Source organism: Falco biarmicus, chromosome 2 (assembly GCF_023638135.1).
Source record: "Falco biarmicus isolate bFalBia1 chromosome 2, bFalBia1.pri, whole genome shotgun sequence".
Classification (NCBI taxonomy): Eukaryota; Metazoa; Chordata; class Aves; order Falconiformes; family Falconidae; genus Falco; species Falco biarmicus.
In genome coordinates, this window is record NC_079289.1 from 44,340,035 (window position 1) to 44,360,742 (window position 20,708).

At 34.2% G+C, this 20,708-nt stretch overlaps 1 protein-coding gene across 2 annotated transcripts in view; it reads left to right on the top strand.

The window, feature by feature from the left end:
* PIBF1 (progesterone immunomodulatory binding factor 1) overlaps window positions 1–20,708 on the top strand; it is a 121,369-nt gene that overhangs the window by 78,035 nt on the left and 22,626 nt on the right. For both annotated transcript variants that reach the window (XM_056329179.1, XM_056329180.1), the window contains 3 exons: window positions 1,035–1,125; window positions 5,977–6,079; window positions 11,555–11,685. In XM_056329179.1, the coding sequence (XP_056185154.1) occupies window positions 1,035–1,125; window positions 5,977–6,079; window positions 11,555–11,685 (325 nt within the window). The remainder of the gene's footprint in view (window positions 1–1,034; window positions 1,126–5,976; window positions 6,080–11,554; window positions 11,686–20,708) is intronic.

Here is a 20,708-nt window from a genome sequence, read left to right on the forward strand (position 1 = left end):
CTCTTGTGTGGTGCCTGGGCTGGTGTTCACTTGTGCTCCCTTCCTCTCCCACATCCCTGCCGCACCGCCTTTCACTTTGTCCCCCTTTACCTCTGCTCTCTGTCTCACTCTCTCTGCCCCTTCCCACACGCACGCTTCTCTTTTTCTTTTTTCTTTTTTCTTTCGTTTCCGCTCTGCCCACCCCCCACCCCACCCCCGGCTCAATTTATCTTACAGGATAGAGGAAACCTGAATTACATGAGCTGAAATATTAAAATCTGTACATGTTTTTAATCTTGCTGCTATTGGGATTTCTTTTCAAAATAATTCCGATGTGTTTTAAATCCTTAGAAATACATTTTCAGAAATCAGTCATCTATGGAAGCAGAGATTATTTTGAATATTTTTACTTTGCATAAGTATAAGTATCTCCTCCTTGCCCTTCATTGAAGATGAGTGTGGCATTTGTTTTCCTCAGGTTGTCACAAATTTCTGATCACCACAGTCTCTCAAAAATGATAGTGAGCAGCCTCGCAGTGACATCAGCTGCTTTAGCAACTTCGGATATGTTTCTTCCGGTCCCATGGACTTGTTTATATCCAGTCAGCTTGAGCACTTCCTAATTTTATCTTCCTCTACTTCCTCATGTATACACAGAAAATGAATTCTTTAGAAAAAAACCCTAAGCAACCTAAACCTGTATTGCTGAATTAAACTTACACTATTAGTGTGTATTTTGTGACTATACCAATAATATGAATGTTCAAGGGCACTGAACTCTTTTCCTTTGTTTTCATATTGTATAAGTCTTAGGTTAATCAGAAAATAAAAGGTGAAAAGCCTTCCAGTGTTGTAAGGCATTAATGTATGGCACTGTATTAATGCTAATCGTGTACAAAGCAGTTCCACTCAAATCCAGGTTACACCAACTGAAAATCTAGCTTCTAGAAACACGTTTGTGTGTATGTATAATTACAAATAGAATTGCCTAGAAGTTTTTAAGTTCTTGCACTGTGATGGTGTTCTTCAACAGTATCTTTCTGCAATTTTTGCAGTGGAAGATGAAGTTGAAGCTGAAAGGGTTCTCTTCTCATATGGGTATGGTGCTAATGTTCCCACAACAGCCAAAAGACGATTAAAGCAAAGGTAAAAAAAATGCCCTCTGGATTTACTGGTTCAAGATAAAGTAAATAAAGATCTGTGCATTATGTTTTGTCTTAGAATCCACCCAGTTTGATTAACATGAAGAGGTTTTTTAACAACTTAACTATATAGAAATAGAATGAAGTCTAGGAGCTATTAATGTGGTCGTTGCATATGAATGAGCATATACATATTTTTCTATGTCATTTTAAGATCTTTTTTCATTGTCTTTAAGAAAGATGAATTTTAATTGTATAAAACTAACCAGCTGTAAAACCAGACTAGTTACATTGCTTACATTTATATAATAGGAAGTAAGTTTTTTAATTCCCTAAAAAGGATTGTATGTAGTTGTAACTAAAACATCTGTCAGGAAATGAAGAAGGACAAGATTTCAGAGCATCGTTATTTCATCTTTACAAATACAGGATCTAATTCCAGTTAGATGTCTTCACTTTACTCTGATACCATTTGATCAATAGATAAAAATGATGTGTAGGCTGAATAACATACCTCTTGATTGTAGTAATTTTTAAATAATAGCTGTATATTATGCATTGTCTTTAACAAATAATAGTGACGTTTGAATGGCTCATTGTGAGCATAAAGGCTACAACTCACTATGAAGTACAGGGAATGAGGATTTATTCATAATATTTTTAAACTGTGACCACAGCGAAACTTCTGCTGTTGTTCAAAATATGTATAGATAGTATAAAAAGAAAACATAACCTAAGATTAGAATAATGGAACGGTGGAATGATTTAGGTTGGAAGGAACATCTGGAAGTCAGCAGGGTCTATCATCATGCTTGGAGAAAATCCAATTGTTCAAGATCTTGTTCAGCTAAGTTTTGCATTTTTTTTTAATAATTTTTTCCTATGAATAGAGATTCCACATCCTTTACAATATCAGGTCAGAGTAATGTGATTTTATATATTATTTTTTTTGTCTAGAATCTGTCTCCAGCCTGACAGGGGAGACACCGCAATTAAGGTGAACTCATGCCTTGCACTTTGAAAGTGCCTGCAATTTGCTCAAATGCAGGAAAGTCAACTGCATATTTTGTGTTAGCAGTGAGCTTTGACCATGCTGTCTTCTGCAAAAACTGAGAAACTCCACCATCATTGGTAGACACATAAAAGAAGAGTATAAAGACAAGGCAAACGTACCATAGCTTCACAGTGTACATTTCTAGCATTTAGGAGCTGGAAGTGCAGTTTTTGTCATGTATAGCTGTTTTTTACTACAAGTATTAGTTGGTTTAGTTGGTTTTGGCCTTGTAACCCCCACCTTCTCCATGACAAAGAACATTTAACATCAAAAGTTACTGATGAGAATTGAGGGCAAATGATCTGTTCGTGCTTGCAATACAGATTTATGGGCCATGTACTATTTCTTCTGTCCTTTATATTTGTTTTTCAAGTAAGTTGTCAATATGGTTATCAGTCAGATTAGACCTGTTATGCACTGAATTACATATTGCTGACAAAAATCATAAAGATTTTATGTAGTACTTAACTTTGGCATGGCTTAATTTGCTCTTTCAAGTTTTTAAACCTCTTCAGATTGTTTCCTTGTGAGATTTCTTTTTATATTTCATTAAATATAAATGAAAATAAAAATAAAAGGGGAAATAAAAATAAAAAGGGAAAAAAATGAAAAAAGAGGGGGTCATGGGCAAACTCCATAACCCTGTTGTATGCCTGTTTTAGCAGACTGTTGAGAGTTCTATAATATCATTTGCTAAAACTTCAGTTCCTTCCTCCTCTGTCAATAGTTTAAGAACTTTCCTGAGTTTCAGCTTGGCTCCTTCTTTTTCCCCACCTTATTAGATTATTTACATGTAAAATAATTCTACTAAATCACTTCTGATTTAGTGAATCTGATTGACAATCAGTAAGCCAGAATTTCAGATGTGCTTGGAAGACACTTGCTGAGCTTAGAAGTGGCTGTATCAGAATGCCTCATGTGCTCCTCCTCTGTTCCAAAAGGCATTGGCAGATGAAGCTGATATAATCCTTTATAAAGGTGTTGGAGACTTAATAGATTTTCTTTATCTTTTAAAATTAGAGAAGATTAAAAAAGCCATAAAAGTCTGTGTATCGTTTACCTGCTGCTGCTCAAGGAAAACTGCCATGTAGAAAATGTGTGTGATGCCTTTAGTTCCCCAAGCTTTAAAGCGAAGTCTCTGTGACACCAACTTCTATGTTTAGAGCCATTAAAGAAACACAGATAAGTTTTCTCTCTGGGAGTGCTTAAGGAAAGAGAATCTATTACAAATGTGAATAATTTTCTTTTTGGAGTCCGCTACCTGCTTTTTAATTCCAGACGTATGGGGTCCTAAAAGGAGAGCTCTGGTAAGTTCACAGCATGCATTTCAGTCTCAGAAACTTCGTTTCCTATTCAAGCATAGTGCTTTGTGGGGTCTATACCTCTTTGCCTACTTGACAGAAACAACTATTTCATTGCTTCAGATGTAGGCACCATACACCCATAGTAGTAAATTAAATATGCCTGGGAACATTCTGAAGCATTGAGACCAAATGGCACGTAGTAGCCCACTTCCACAAAACTAAACGCTCACTGCAGGTTAGCTGCAATGTGAACTACATGTTGGCAATGATTTGCTTGCCCACACTAGGTCTTCAGCTGGGCCTAGGAACTGTTTGGGAGAGTGTTAAGGAGTAAATGCCAGAATACTATCAAGAACACTAGTGGTTTGTTAACAATAAATTATCACATTCTTAGGCACTGCATAATTTCCTAGTATAGTTGGAATTGAAGTTCCAGAATAAGGTGTCTTTGCAGATCAGTCTTTGTCCCTTTGCTTTAAATTTAAACTAGTCAGAAAACATACTGACAAGCATTCTTGAAAGATGTACTTTTGTTTATCTTTAAATACTTGCAAATTCAGGTCAAGTTCATTTTTTAAATTTAAAAATGACCTGGGAAAATTATGATGGGCTACATTCCCAAAGTTGCCATGGGAAGGTGACCAGGTTTCCTCTTGCATTCTTAAGAGCTAATGCATAAGATCACTAACTGGTCAAAAAAAGTTGTGGTTCATGTCTCTTTTATACTAGATGTGCTTTTAACACACATCTCATATCTCCTAAATAAAAATCCAAATAACTAGTCTGGAGAATTAATTTCTCTTTTTCTCAGTTATTGTTTACACAGTCTAATGCTCTTTGTAGAAGGAACTGAGAGAACCAGCCTCCTAGTGAATGCTATTGAGAATGTCGGGTAATTCCTTTCATAAAAGGTGAAAGTAAAACATTGACTGTATGAAATGATAGATTTATAATGCAGGTGAAGAATATTAAGACTTCTGCCAAACGTGAAAGTGTATTCCCTTTTACTGAGGAGAAAGTGGAGGTTTAGGCTGGTCAAATTTCAGAGAAAGTTTATATACTCATCTATCTTTACACACTCTTAGCCTCAGCTTAAGGGTAAATATAATCCCCCTGTCAGTCTGCTTTAGACCACTTACACTCTTATAGATTCATTGTTATGGTCAGGAACTGGATAACACTTTGCTATCCGTTATTTGGACACCAACAGTCTTACATCTTCAGTTTATGGACAGTATACATTAGGAGTCTAAAGATTTGAAGTGAGTTCTCCCTTCAATATACAAATTTCTGAAAAATGTTACACATTTGACTTGAAGGACAGATTGTTGTGGAGAGCCGTTAGTCCAGTGATTAAGGCACACTAAAAAGTGGTATTAACCCTGTCTATCTCTCATTTTTAAAGCTCTGAATTTCTCATGTCACATTGTGAAAGATTGGTGACTAGAGGACCTAAACACGGAGGGGTACAGTGATAAAATTCTCTAGATACAGTTTCGATAATAAGCCACCAAGCCACTGAGTCCTATAAAGATGGCAGGATTTATTACAGGATACATAAATTTAGACATCTAATCGTAGGTTTAACATGAGGCTTGGCCCCTAACCTTCCATTATAACCAATTTAATTTAATCAATACAGTCAATGGAGTTTGGAATACATCTCAGTTCACCATCCAGGAGTCCATTTTAGTGGAATATAGTCATGCTGTTCAGACTGTTGAATAGGACTGAGTGATTAATAGCAGCTTGAAGACTAGGTTAGATGTCGGGAAGTAGTCTCTGCACTTGCATACTGAATCTTCCCATTGCTGCCTATGGAACTGTGCTGTTGAATTGTTTGTTGATAACAAAGCCTTTTGACTTTGGGCATGAAACATGCAAGAGGTTGAGGATCCCATTTTTTAACTAGGGTGTTTAAGTAATTCAAGAATTCATTTAACTTCCAAATTAAGTTACACATCTGTATAACAGTTTATTTTTTTTAAAAAGTGACAATAACATTTAGTTACTTAGCATATTAAACATCAGACAAAACAATTTTGCCTCTGTTTTGGAAATGATAAAATACAAGTTTTCAGTGTTCCATTATAAAATGTATATTTAATGTGCTTTTAAAAAAAAATTATTTAAGGAGAAGCCAATTACAGTGACTCCCTAAAGTTACTAAAAAGTAAATACTCATAATTAGTTGAAACATTTTGACATGATTACTACAATTGTGTAGTACTGTACAAATTATGTAGGTAATTATTTTGTAAAAAATATTACAATGGTATAACTGTGGGAATGCTATTTCAGTGCTGTTAAATTTAATAATGTTTTCATTGTTTTTCTAACTTCGAACATTCTGGATGTTTCACTATGTAGTTTATATATATTAGTATCTAAGCATTGGTGAAAAATTAAGGCAATCAAGTTCCAAAGTATAAATGTGAGAATTTGTTTTGTATTTTTTGGAAAAAAATCAACTTGAGCTTGCTTTTTATTGGCACAGTGTTCACTTGGCAAGGAGGTTACTGCAGCTAGAAAAGCAAAACTCGTTGCTTGTAAAAGATCTGGAACATCAGAAGGAACAAGTAACACAGATTTCACAAGAGGTAAATTACTGCTACAAAACAATGAAATCTGTAGAGACTATAAACATTGCAGAACAGCTGTTTGTAAAATGAAATGTTTTCTATACAGCATTTATTATCTATTTGATGTCAAAAACGGCCTCATAATTAATGAAAACTCAATGTTAAACGTTTTCAAAGAAATTTATATTCTGTTTTGAAACAAAGATTGAAAGAGGGATTACTTTACAGGCTAAATAATAATGTAAGCCAGACAGACAATGCTCAGACTTCTGAACAGAAGACCAGCTAGCCAAACTAGTTTATGTTTGATAGTTAATTGTTCAATGAACACCACTTTTAAAGCAATTCTGAAGATATTTCTGTAAATCTTTTTCTACATTGTTCAGTTTTTAAGTCTTTTGAATATACAGATCTAAGGAATGTTTAACATAAGCTGCTTTTTTGAAAAGCTAAAATTGATTTTTTTGCTTTGTTATCATATGACTTTAATTTCATGTTCATTTACAATTCTGTATATAATACCTGAAATCACATATTACAGTGACATGGAGAATGAATACTAAACAAAACTCAGTTTGAAATCTCCCAGAACTAGGGCAAACTAATTTTTTGAAATATTTTTAAGATTGTTTCCTAAGTTTCTCTTAGGAACCAATGAACTAGATTTGCTATTAGATATTGCCACTATATGGAATTTCTAGGCTGACTATTTCAGGAATGTGGTTAAGAGTTTGATTTTTAAAGCCATGGTAGTTATAAATTAGGATAACTACACCCAAGTACTTCACAGTGCAAATATTTGCATTTTCTACATATTTTGAAATTACATTATTTTTATGTGGGTTATATGTGTGTATATATATATATGATTGTATATATTATTTCAATGAAAGATACATGAACAATGGAGTTTTTGTACAGTTTTGGGGTTTTTTTTAACCAATACTACAATTTATTATGGATTCTTAGCCATATCCTAGTAATTTGTATTTGACTAATACATAACTTCAATATATCAAGAGATTTGTGATCCCAGTGTTATCCATGGTATTATTCTCTATCACTATTCTTTCACTATTGTTAATAAAATCTATGCTTTATTTCCCACTTAAATCCGTCTGGTTTCCACTTCAATACATTTCTTCTTACCTACAGGCGTTTTATATTTGCTTCTAAATCACTGATGAAAGATTCAGTACCAGTGACCTTAGTTCAAATTCCTGCAAAATTCCACTAGAACATCTTCACCTTGTTTTTATTCTCCCATGAGATATCACGTAGCCCTTTCTTGATCTTGTATCATATAATTGCATAGTTTAAATCAGAACATCATCCAGTACAAAGTTCAATGTCTCGCAGCTAGCTAACACACAGCTACTAAGCCTATTAATATCAAACTCATAAGGTTAAATAAAATCTTTTTGAGACCTTCTTTCTGTTAAACATATGTCTGGCATGCAGATCTGAATGCTTCATCAGATTTCCTTCTTTCCCCCTTTTTTTTTAATTTTGCGTATGATTATAGGCCATTTTGTTTGATAACTTTAAGCCATTCTGCTTGCCATCCCTCAATATGTGCACAAACAGTTTATACTTGTTATTAATGGACTGGAAAATAGTTCATCATTTTCATGTTATATAAGCTGATCATCTATCTGAATTTTCAAACAGAGTGCAAAAAGTTTTATTGAAAATTTCTGTGTTTTCTTCAACATTATATACAGTTTTTCCATCTCTCTGCCATAATGGGTTTTACTGCTTCTAGGATTTATTTGCTACCTTTTTTTTTTTCCTAGGAGTTCTGTGTCTGCTAGTATCAACATTCCCCTTGAAGTTGTAGCTCCTCTTGTAAATTTTCTGTATTTCATATTTTATACTAATTGTTATTTATCATCTTTCTTTATATAGTTAAGGTTCTTAAACTTCTGTTGGCTGTCTTTACTGCATCCCCTGAGCTAAGGTAGATTTTTTACTCCAAGCTATCATCTTTCTTGATTTTATTTTATTTTATTTTTTAAAATAAAATTGCAAAACACATGTCTGGTAGACTACAGCATGCTCAAGTAGCCCATTATGATTTTTTTAATTGACATTTTGTTCAGTTATCTAGATGAAATCTAGAACATGGAACGAAAGTTGATACCAAAGTGATTAGACCAACTTTTCTTTTGAACTTGGATTAAATACTGGCATTTCACTGTAGTATTTTTGATACAACTTTTGTTAAGCTCTTTAAAGGGGAGAGGGGAAAAAAAAAAAGATTGCTATAACTGCAATGAATGCTCTTTCTAGAGGTTCTCCTTTTGGACTGTCCTCAACAAATTGCTGTTGAACTTTATAGAAAGGAATCATATTGATTTCTGAGAAAGTCCAGAATTACCAAGAAGAAATTATTGACTTCTCCATAATTTCATTCATTTGATGGAAGTCTGAAATAACGTGCCTGATTGAAAATTGGAACCCTGTTGAAAAGGTCAGCCACTGAAAAAAGCTTGGCACTCTTCAGTTAGTCCCGTTATACTTTGTCAGGCTTTATTTAACTTCAGGTTCCTATCTATTTTCAGGTCATGATACAGCATTAGAAAATAATTTTACCTTAAAGTCTTTGTTCTGTTGCTTTGTGTAGCAGTGACTTGCAATGTTAAAATTGGTATTGAGACTTCATACTAAAGGTTTGTTGACCATGTCTACGATAAACAGAATAAAGGAATTCTTAATGACATGATCCAAGAAAGGTCCTCACCTAGTGATAATCAGTTTATTGCCTCTGCAGCTCACTTGATGTTACTCTAGGTCTAAGTAACTGGAAAGCTGTATATCAGCTTCTGCAAAGTAGTGATCTGCAATTACTACATTTACTGTCCAATCTAAATTTTGGAATTAATTCACTTTGCAGAGATCTTGAACAGTGCCAGAACTGGTGGATAGATAGTCTGTTGCATCTAGGAGGCTATTATGGTCTTTGGGTGACTTAAAAAGCAAATACTGAGTCAGTACACAGTAAAAGTGATATACTAAATAAAGACGTTTACTAAGCTAATAAATTTGGCTTGCTGCTGAATGATGAGCCTTCATCATGACGTTGTATTTGTGCTTTTTGTATGCCTCAATTGAAACATTTTTACCAAAAGCAAGTTTACATCTCACTCTGTATAGATCAAACGGAACAATGAGGAAATCCTTCAGCTTGATAGAGGTTTCCATTCAGGGATAAATAATAAATGTCCAACTGCAATGTGTCAGATTTATCACTTAAAAGAATGACACAGAAATACTTAAGTAAATCTTGTACATTAAGGCAGAAAGAAATCAAAGATGCTTACAAAAATTAATGTTTTTGCTCATGGACAATGCTTATTCTATATACATGTCTGTGTATTAGTAAAGCAGATCCATTAAATGTGTTCAGTGCTTGATTGACTACAGTTTAATGACAACCTCTTTTAAATTTATAGAATCAAACAGGCAGCAAAACACCAACATGGAGAGGGAAGGGATAGCCTTTTTTTCATAACAGCAGCATGTTTTTAGCTGGTAAAGTTAGCAAGTTAACAGATGAATTAACTGTAGTCAATTAAGCTTAAATAAATAAATAAAGCTTACAACACCTCACTTGTCCTTTCCCGCTGAAGTACTTTAATTCTTATCAGTAAGAACAATGAGGAACTTCACAATGTGATGACAGCATCCTTTGAAAGTTCTTAGGGTATCAAAACCAGGATTCCAAACAAGATCAGTTGCATTAATTTTCTTCTGTAATGGCAGCCTCAAGGTTTTATACTGCAAGGTTTTTAAACCATCCTAGACATTAGAACTCCATGTTTTGGTATTACCTGTTGGTCATGTAAAGACTCTATTGTCTTCCTGAAAGACATCTTTTTTTAATAGCTTGTACTTTTAGGAAAATAATGTCTTTTTTAATTGCTTATCAATTTATTGAAGATATTTTTTTCAAGAAGATGATTGCCTTTTTTTTTTTTTTTTTTCCTTCTCTAAAATAAACTTGGGATTTCACTGTGGACTAGAATAGGTATTTCATGAAGGAACTAGTATATTTAAACAATATTTAAGGATATGCATTAATTTTAAGAAGTGCAGTGTTATTGTCCCTCATTTCACTTTTAAAACCATGGTCAGTAAGGTAAGCAAGATTCAATTTACAAGCTGAAAATTCCATTGTAACAGTATGCTGTTTTAAAAAAGTAATTTTGGTTAATAAGATGAACAAACAGATGTTTTTTTCTACACTCATTTTTTTCATCAGTGGAAGCTGTTACATTAAAACTCTTGAAAATGGAGATTAGAGAAGTGTAGAGAGCAAAGTTTTGTCTGTATTCTGTATTTTAATAAATTTGAACCACTACATTATAAGTTCTTTGCATATTTCACAGAGTGTAAAAGGCTGAAGTAAAACTGCAATAAAAATGTAATGGAATTATATGGGATATAATATAAAAATAAATAAACATGATAAAAAATAAAAATATAATGGAAAGAAAGAAGGAAAAACAGTCTCATGTTTTGAAAATCGTGAATAGGAGAAAAATCTGGTTTTAGGGAAGTCTGGAAATGTTATTTAAATAAGCTAATTCTATAGGAAGCGGTGGTGTCTTTTCCCCTGCTTGTTTGGAACAACACAAAATAGGACAATTGGCTCCTGAGTCTGATTTTGCAAATACAGATTGTTTATCGAGAAATTGTATAAACTAATCAGCTTAATCATTTTCCATTGAATTCTTTCCATTAGATCTGTTTGTATCTAAACTTTAAACAATTCTTTATTTTGTAAAGAATCTAGTTGGTATTCTTGACTTATATGTACTCCAGCTGCTGAAACTGCTAAATCTTGATGTGTGATCTTAATTCTGTACATATTTTGGTGAATGATCTTGTTATATTGCTCAAGGTGCAAGACATATCATGCAGGCTTTTTAAATCTAATGGTGCTCATTTGTTCAGGGAGTATGGCTAGCAAAGTTTATTTTCTACTCATGGGTATGACATTTTATACTACTCTTGTAAACATTCTGTGTATTTCATTGTTCATAATTGATGATAATTGATCAGAGGAAAGGGAACTTTTCTTCCATTATTACTGTGGTTTTATTTAGATTCAATTTACAAGCTGAAAATTCCATTGTAACAGTATGCTGTTTTAAAAAAGTAATTTTGGTTAATAAGATGAACAAACAGATGTTTTTTCTACACTCATTTTTTTCATCAGTGGAAGCTGTTACATTAAAACTCTTGAAAATGGAGATTAGGGAAGTGTAGAGAGCAGTAGCATGATATAAATAATTAGAACGGAAAAGTGAGAAGATGATGTACTAGATCGTGATTTGAGGGTGTTTTCGGTTTTTTGTGAAATAACAGGTTTGGGGCTTATATTATGCAATTGTTAATGATAGATAATATCCAATAATCAATATTAATTAAGTAATCATTCTTTATAAATTATAAAATGTGTAATAGTAATACTTCTTTTTTTGGCAGCTTGACAGAGCAAATTCTTTGTTGGGTCAAGTACAACAACCATACAAATACCTGATTGAAACTGTGCAACAGAGAGATTCTCAAATAAGTCTACAGAAAGAACGTATTATGCAACTTGAAAAAGATGTCAGGTAATTAAAATCACTGTTTCTTTATTTTAAATAGAAAATAAAATCACCTATGTGTTTATCATTGGAAAACAATTATGTTGTTGGCCATGAAGTAGGACATGTTGACACTCTATCATTGACTAAGTCCAGTCTTTATGGTGAAACTATAGCATGTGTGATTTCTCTCATACTGTCAGAAAAAGAGCTTTAGGTTTGGAAAAGCAGCAATGACAGTCAGGTTTAAAGTGAATTTGGAGCTGAGCTCTCATGAAGTAGAGGAATGACCCACCAAATGTACAAAAGTAAAACTAAAGAATTAAAGTCAGAGAAAAATAATAGACTAGTCCACCAGCAAAGGGTATTTCAGGCATAACTCAAGCATACTTCCTCTAGTGGGGAGACTGATTTGGTGTTACATCCAGCTGTCAGAACTCTTTGACCACTGAGCAACTTCCCACCATCATATAGCTTTATGAATTATGTTCAACATCTGGTTCCCAAGTAAGCTGTTATAAAATCATCTGCCTCTTGATTTTTCAAGGAAGTCAATACCTGTGTCCCACTGCACTACAGAAGAGTTAGCATTTTAGCTATTAGATATTTATGTGGTATCTCTGTTTAGGAAATGCATATGGTAACAATTATGAAGCATTGATGTGATTGATTGTATTATGAAGCAATTACATGAAAAATACAGGTTTTTTTCCCCCAACAAATCTGCTGAAGCAATGAAAATAGAAAAGGTAGGACTCACCATAGCTAAACACTTTATCCTACATACTGTCTTACATATGTATCTATTCAGAGTGTTTTGATGGTTTGGGATAGTATTTGTTATGCCTTGAGGAACACCTAAAAATCTTTGTTATCCAAGTAAGTGTATACATAAGTCAATAAATTTATAAATAAACTGAAATATTTATTAATACTTCCAGACAAGACTAGACTTAACTTTGATTTGGTAAGAATAGATCTTTTTTTATTCCTGAATCAAGTGTTTTTACTGTTTTTCTAGACTTTATTTAATAGAAGAAAAACTTCAAAGGTAAATTATATTTTTCCAGGAGATGAAAAATCAGTGTTCTCTATATATAGGATCTTACTTTCCAATTGTGAAAAAAATCATGAAAGAATTGGAACTAGCAAATCAAATTCTTGAATTATAGTAACATGAAAATGTCTGTCATTGTTCACATAGTAGTCCAAATGTCTCTCAAAATCTAGGAAATAAAGGGGTTGAATAGGTGAGGTCATTTCTGAAAGTGTATGTTTTATGCTTTTAAAATATATAAGAAATTAAATGCATAATTAGCATTGGTTCTCATGGGGTTTTATGGTTCATTACAAATAATCTGTATGCACAGATGTTCTTTCTAAATTTAGCCTACAAATTCAGGCACCTAAATAAGGAACTTAAGTCAGGTTTCCTTAGTAGTTCATGGAGGAAGTAGCATCTCCGAAAAGCAATTCAGATTTTGGATGGAGTGAGTCATTTGCTAGAGATGCCTGTTACTTTCAATTAACTATAAAGGGAATTTTTGGCATTTTAAAGTGCCTGAGGTTAAGGAAGAATATGCTTCTGCACCACAGTGCAAGCATTCATGGTAAACATACCAGCAGTACTCTGCTGCCATGAGCTGGGTTGTGCTCACCACTAGGCTGTTTCTGTAAATGAAAGTGTGGTCTGACAAAGAAATATTTTTATCCTTAATGGTTTTGTAGCAAAAAAGTTACACTTACTTTGCACATCAGGTATTTTGGTAAGTGTTTTCCTGTAGCTTCAAATATTCCTTGTAAACTAAAAATAAGTATTATTCCCTTATCACAAGTTTGTCTCAACTTTGCCATAGTTTCTTAGGCCAGAGAAATTCTTGGAAACAGCCCAGTGTCTTAGGTCTTTTGGTACATATCAGTAGTCCCTAATTTTGCTATTCATAACTCCACATTTAAAACAAATGTCCTAAATTGTTAGCTGATATTCCCTGGAGCACAGGAGAAATTATAATCTGGTATAAAATTTATAATGTTGATCCTTTGCTTCCCTGTAAATGTAAAGAAGGTTAGAGGAAGGGATTTCTAACCACTCCAGTCATCTTTTGACATTAGGATAACCTTTTGGAATTTCCTGATGACACTTTTTAATTAAAGTTTCCTTTAGGTGATTTCAGATTACTTTGCAGACCAGTCTAGCTCCCAACTATTCCAGAACTGAATAGAATGAGATTTAAGAAAATCAATGATCATTCCTACCAAATATATGCCAAGTGAAGCTCTGCTGGATCAAAAGATTTACACTGCTATTAAACAGCATTTTGCTGGTTTGTGTGTGGAATATTTTTGAGAGGATGAGTTCAGAGAATTAATGCTCCTCAAGGAGGGCTGTAAATTGTGCAAATAATGTTAGTGCTATTAGAAAAGTAATAGTGAAAACATTAACATGGTTTATGAAGCCTAGTTTCTCTGTATCTTAGAGCTAAGGGGAAAAAAAAGTATTTTTAAAGCCTTTTCAAAAGTAAATGGTTGTTTCAACCATTACTTATAATTAATAAATATTGCAGTTCTGCAGCAGCTTCTTTAAGTTAAGGTTTAATTTATGCTATAGTTACACAAAGCAGATTATTATTATTATTTTTTAAAATTACATACAATATGTGCATTAGTTTTATTTCTAAAAAGCAATTTCACAAGTACCAGCTAACAAAAATAATGTTCAAATCATTGTTTTCAAACAGACCCTTAAAAATACAATCATTTTTGCAATTTTTCTAAAGTCTTGTATTTGAGTACCGTATTGTAGGCAAATTAACATAACTTTGATATGCTTACACCCTGACAATCAAGACTGAATACTTGTTTTAACCTCAGAGCTGCCCTATGCTTGATCATGGTTTTCATTCCTTCCTGGAGGAGTGTTCTTTTGGTGTTGTGTTTTTATCTCACCTGCTCATCAAGAGAGATGGTTCTGCATTATGTAAATTGTAGATTCCTTAAGTAGAGCAGTCACATCTGTGTTATCAGTGCCAGCGTTCTCTTATCAAGTCTTATGTAATTTGAGTGTGGAGGGATCAGCAAGGACTAATTTGCAAGTGAATTTTTTTTTAGACTCAATCCACAATTTGCTTCTGTGCACAGTGATGATGGCCAATAATCTTTTTAGAACATATTCCTTAGGCTGGGTAGGTTCCAGCAGGTTTCCCAGGATGATGAGTCAGTACTTTCTTGCAACTTCATAAATGTTTTGCAGCAACCTGCAGGGCTTTGTATTCCTTGTCTGTTGAGAAAGCTGTTGGTTGCTACTGGATGTGGTTTTGATTCTGTGATGAAACAGACAGTCTTGATTGAAATCAGCGCAAGGCAACTATAAGGAAGGCTATCTATGACAGCAATCTCCTTGTGAATGTTCTTGTGCCAGATTTGTACTGATTTTTCACAGAATGGCCTAAAGTGACTTAAAATGTGGTCCCTTGACAGGCAGTAGATCTGTTCAGGTTTCTGCAGACTGCATCATGCTGTGAAAGCATCATTTCTGACAGCAGTTGTTTCCACAAGAGGAGTGGGACAGATTCAGGCAGATCATTTTGATATGAGAAATCCTGCAGATCCATCTACGTTTCCTTTCAATGTGGTCTTCAGAGTTCCCTTTAACCAGAGCATCTTACATGCCTTTATCCTTAAGTGTCATACCTCTAGAGCTAAGGCTGACTTTCAGACCCTCGATATCAAAATGTCCTCCTCACTTGGAAAGACTATTCAAAGAGTGCTCAAGGTTGCTTGTGTCAATAGCTGTCAAACCGAAACACAGAATCACAGAATGGTTTGGTTTGGAAGGGAATTTTAAAGATCATGTAGTTCCAACCACCCTGCCATGAGTAAGGACATCTTCCACTAGATTAGGTTGCTCAAAGCCTTGTTCAGCCTCTCCTTTAAAGGAGAGCAATAGTCAAATAGGTACCAGACTGAATCAAGGCCTTAAAGTAGTATATTCTACCAGAGCTGGAGGTACTTTGTTGGGTTGCTCAGAAGTGTGTCCGTTGTGGACATCTTTCAGACAGCTGTATGGATCTTTAGCTGTATCTTCACTAAAAACTGCAAGAGCTATTGTGGCTAAGGTAAATGCTTAGCTGAGCAGCTGTCATTGCTGTTAACTATTTGCATGAGCAATCTGGAGACCCATCTCCAGGTTATTACAGTGTGTGACGTTACTGCTTAGATTCAAGTGTGAAGGCACAAATGTATTACCACGTGAAGATAAAAGGAGAGGTTGTTTAGGAATAAGAGAAACTGTCAGATGCTGCCCACACATATATTCACTACCACTCTCCTTCTCATCCCCTTAGAATTCTCCCAGGCAGGCCATGGGCTGTGCTGGCACTTGGCCATGGAGAGAACCAAGATGGCCCTGGGAGCAGAGCACTTCATGTGCTTGCGCACTGAGCCATGCACCTGCAGATACACTTCAGATATAAAACCTCTGGTCTTGAGTGACAGAATCATCTGCAGGGTGAATTTATAGGTCTTCCACATATCTCAAAATACTCTGTTAAGTAACCTCTCATTTGTGTTAGTCCACATAGACTCTTGTTAATAAAAGTAAATAGCAACGATTAATAAAAGCAGTGGTATGCATGAAGATAACTCCTTCCTACTATAAAGAAATCTCTCTAGCATACAGCTCTTAACCAGAAATGAAAACATCACATTTAGCACCCCTTGTGAAAAGAAATAAATGCCTTGTAACTATGTCATGCTGTAGGAAAACAAACCTCTGAATTTCATTCTTATGTGTGTAGTGAAGTAATTGTAGTTTTAGTACATAATTTTCTGCTAAAAACATCTAGGTTTATAAATAACTGGAGACATTAAACAGGACTTTATTCATTAAAAGAGGGTGTTTATTTTGAATGCGGTTACTCAAATTTGTCAGTACCAATGGCTGGTTTTAAAAATGGTTCACTTACCCAAAAACACTCCTCAAAAGCCTGACTGTATGGCAAATCTAGAAGCAATACAAGGATTTTGCTCACTAAGAAGCTATGTACTGAGATGTTTCTTACCTAAACTTTTTGGGTTCTCTAATGCCATCCAAACATTATAAAGCTCAACATACAGTGTTAGATGAGTTTTTCCCACCACAGAATGGTCAATGAGCTTTTTATGAGAACATTACCGTTATGTGAGATTTGCATCATCTAGTCTGACACTACTGCAGTTTACCTGGGAAATGCTCCAAACAAAATTCATAGAAAAATATTTCTTTTTTTCTAAAAATGAACATTTTCTGACCTGTATTAGAACCATTTAAAAGTTGTTTGGGTTTTTTTTCAATTTGAAAAAGTAATTTTTTTCAGTTGGGACACTACACAGATGAGGTTTTAAGCCATCTGAAGCACTCCAATTAAAATCATTAAGCAATACTCTCCTAAATGTCTTTAAAAACCTGATCTGTGGTTGTTTAGCCTCACAGTGAGAGATCACAAATTTTTCATGTATTGTCTCTCCTAAAGAACATTTATTTGCAGAAGTTTTTATAACTCCCTCTCTTAACTATATGACTAAAAAAGAAAGTTTGACTTAAGCTTTAAAAATTAACTGTCTGCTTGAGGTTTTCATCTGTAATTTGCAGAGAAGGGATAGCTGCACTATACGCCTATATTATGCATTCAGTTTTATGTAAAAAACTTTCACATGTACTATTTCCATTTTTTTACGGTAATATATGCATGTGAATATAAAATGCAAAAAAATAACTCAAGATTTTACTTCAGTTTTCAACTTAATCGCACAAATAAGAAATTAACAGAAAGGCACAATCCTTATTTCTTACAGCATTTGGGGTACACAGTTCACTGAAGAAGAAACTTACTTTTTTTCAAATGGAATAGAAGTAGTAATAAAAACCAGTAATATATGAAACCATGTTTATCTAGTGTGTTGAGCGTAAGCATATTATGCAGACCATCTAATAACAGAAGCTTCTCAACAGGTTAGTAGCTAGTATATTTAGACCAGAGATTTAAAAGGTGGCTTAATTGCCCAGATTCAAAAGGCTTTAAAAGTCAGACTGTGAAATGTTAATCTCCATTCTGCAGAACAATCAAGTCACCTAAAAATGTCTTGCTTACAATATCCAAACTACCTTGGCTTTAGATCCTGAGTAAAGTGAAATGAAACAAGCCAGTGGTTGCTATGAGCAATGTGTATGTATATGACAAACATATTCCATGGTACGTCCTGGATTCATACCTGGTTAGGTTTTGAAAGCATGATGGAATGAAGCAGAATCTCCTCTCAGACATTTGGGTTTCTTCTGGAAACCCAGGCACACAGAAAAAGCAGGAGCTGCATTGCTTTTCAGTGAATTCTCCAACCCAGACTTCTGGGGCTATGAATACATGATGTATCTCAAAGGCGACCTTCTCCTCGCTCAAGATGGAGCAGTCAGTGACCAGGAGTATGGAGCACAGCATGGTCTACACTTTTGTTTACACGACAGTGAAAACAGTCATTTATGCAGTTAAATAACTCCAGGGATATTAGATCATTTTGACGCAATCCATTTCTCTCAAGTGTTCACATGTTTTCACCCCAGAGCAAGTCACTGGAAGATTTCTTTTCATGTTTAGTGCTCTAGTACTTTAATACCTATCTGTATCATGAAAACTTAGAAGTATGGTTAGTTAGAGATGGTCAAGAAGATCCTGTCTCTTCAGAGGAAAGTTACAACCCTTGAGCTCAGGTATGAGAAGCTGGTTTGTCTAGACTCATAGATTGTGGTTTCAGAACCATAGTAAGACAGTTAAATCACTCTGTCACCAAATGGAGCAGTCTCATCCTTACTTCAGCTGTGGGTTTCCACTGTACATGGTAAATCAAGTTGCTTTGGTGATCCACGTGAAAAATAACCTTTAAAAAGACTCTATAGCTTCTATACAGATCAATGAAGTGTCCTATTTCTGTGGTCACAAATTTTCGAGTACCAACATAAATAGCAGGTTACCCATATGTGGTTAGGGAAGGATGATCTTTCAGCAACAGTTTTCACTTAGGTCAGCTGAAACAAAGTGTAAAGCTACACTGCCAGTTAAAACTGGATTAGGTTAAACTACTGTTTGATGGAAGTGTAGGGTAGTTTAAAGCTAGAACCTCCTGACTGTTGTATCCAAGGTGCTTGTTCAGAACATTTTCATAACAGGAACTGAAATGGTCAGTCTTCTTCCCAAAATTGAACTTTTGAAGGTATTTCTGCTTTACTTGGTCATTAGGTATGAGTTTATTATTGTTGTGCCTGGTAACTGTGTTCTTGCTCTGTTAAATGTATATATGCCTCTTCTGCAGTATTCTTTCAGAAGTATATGAATTATTTCCTTCTATCTGCAATGGTGAAAAAGCATAGTTATTGCAAATCTAATAAATCTGAAGTCTGCACATGCTTTGATAGTTCTATAGTCATATGTATGACAGAAAACACATCAAGTTCTACTGAATGACGTAGCAATCTAATTCCTGTATTTGACCATAAACAAAGAAAATTTCAACTGCTCCACATAGATCAGTCGTGTCACATTGTTTCAGAAGGTATACCTAGAATAGGTTCTGTTCTGTAGATGAAATTGAACCTTGAGCATGAATTTCTGGTTTAGTCATGAACACTGATGTTTATGCTTATCCATCACACTCTTTAAGGCATAAAGGAACTTTTATTATTGCTTCTCTAATAAGTTTGTGAGTCATTCTCTAAAACGATTGGTTTATGCTGTTAGGAAGTCCAGTAATCCAAGAAAAACTGACATATCAGTAAGTTGCAACACAGGAACCCAGGAAAAAAATAGTACAGCAATTGCATCATGAATAAAAATGTCACAGAAAATAAAACTCTTGAAAATTTTAAAATATCCTTGTAGTTTTTCATAAATGTTACTACTTTCCTTTTAAATAACTCTGACAACTAAGCAATTTGGCCAAAGCGTACATTTTTTTTCTTAGAATTAATGAATGCCTAGAAGGAACTGACAGTCATAATTTACAGTACAGAGCTTGCAAGGAACTTCCAGAAAATCTCTGGGGCAAAGGATGATGTTGCTTATTTGAAACAAGCGGATGATATGCAGCCAATTAAAGAAAAGGTTGATTTATTTTGTTGATCATTTCTGGATTAAATACTAGGAATGTTAAATAATTTGTGTTTGTGACACATGTAATTGCTCCATTCCATTTATAAAATTTTAATACATTTGCTTTTGAACTCCTGACCTGTATTCAGTATTACATTTTTGCAGTCCATATGCAGAATTGCATTTTTCATAGTTGTTGATTTATGTGATAGTTTATATTGTACAAACTATTTAGTTAAGTCATGGTAATGGCTTGTATAACATTGGTCTTCCAAGAAAATCTCTGTGGCTGTTTTAACAGACTAGATTATATACTGGTATTATATATGCATTAGTCTGAAATTTATTGTTGGAAACTGATGTTGGGGCTAAATATGAAAATACATTTAATTATATTAGAATTGCTGCTTGGAATCAGAATGTGTATGCTAAACATTTCAAATGCTCATATTCTGTAACTAAGAAAACAAAGAACAATTCAATGATATTGTGCTAGAAAAGCATGTCTTCATGATAAAACAATTTTCATACCTGGTTCACAAAATAAACTTGATCCCATGCGTTATCCTGGAATATAAAATAAAAAATGGCAAAAACACATTTACAATTTCTTCAGAAATTACACAGCTAAAAGGGAGAGGTGGTTCTTCCTTGTATTTGTTATTTTCAGAATTCTAAGTACAGTAGTATAAGAAGAGGTCATACGGAGTGAAGAGCATGTGCTGCTACTAGTGATGCGTACAACAAAGAAAGCGATGTTTTGATATACTAGGAGATATAAGGAACCGTACTTTGCTTATGAAATGAGCTCATTTTGCCTAGAAGAAACTGAGAGATAATAGTTAGAGGATTCTGATAACTTAAATTGTCCTTCAGAATAAAAAAAACCCCAACATATTTTATGAAGATTTTGAGTAGTACTTCTGTTTGTCT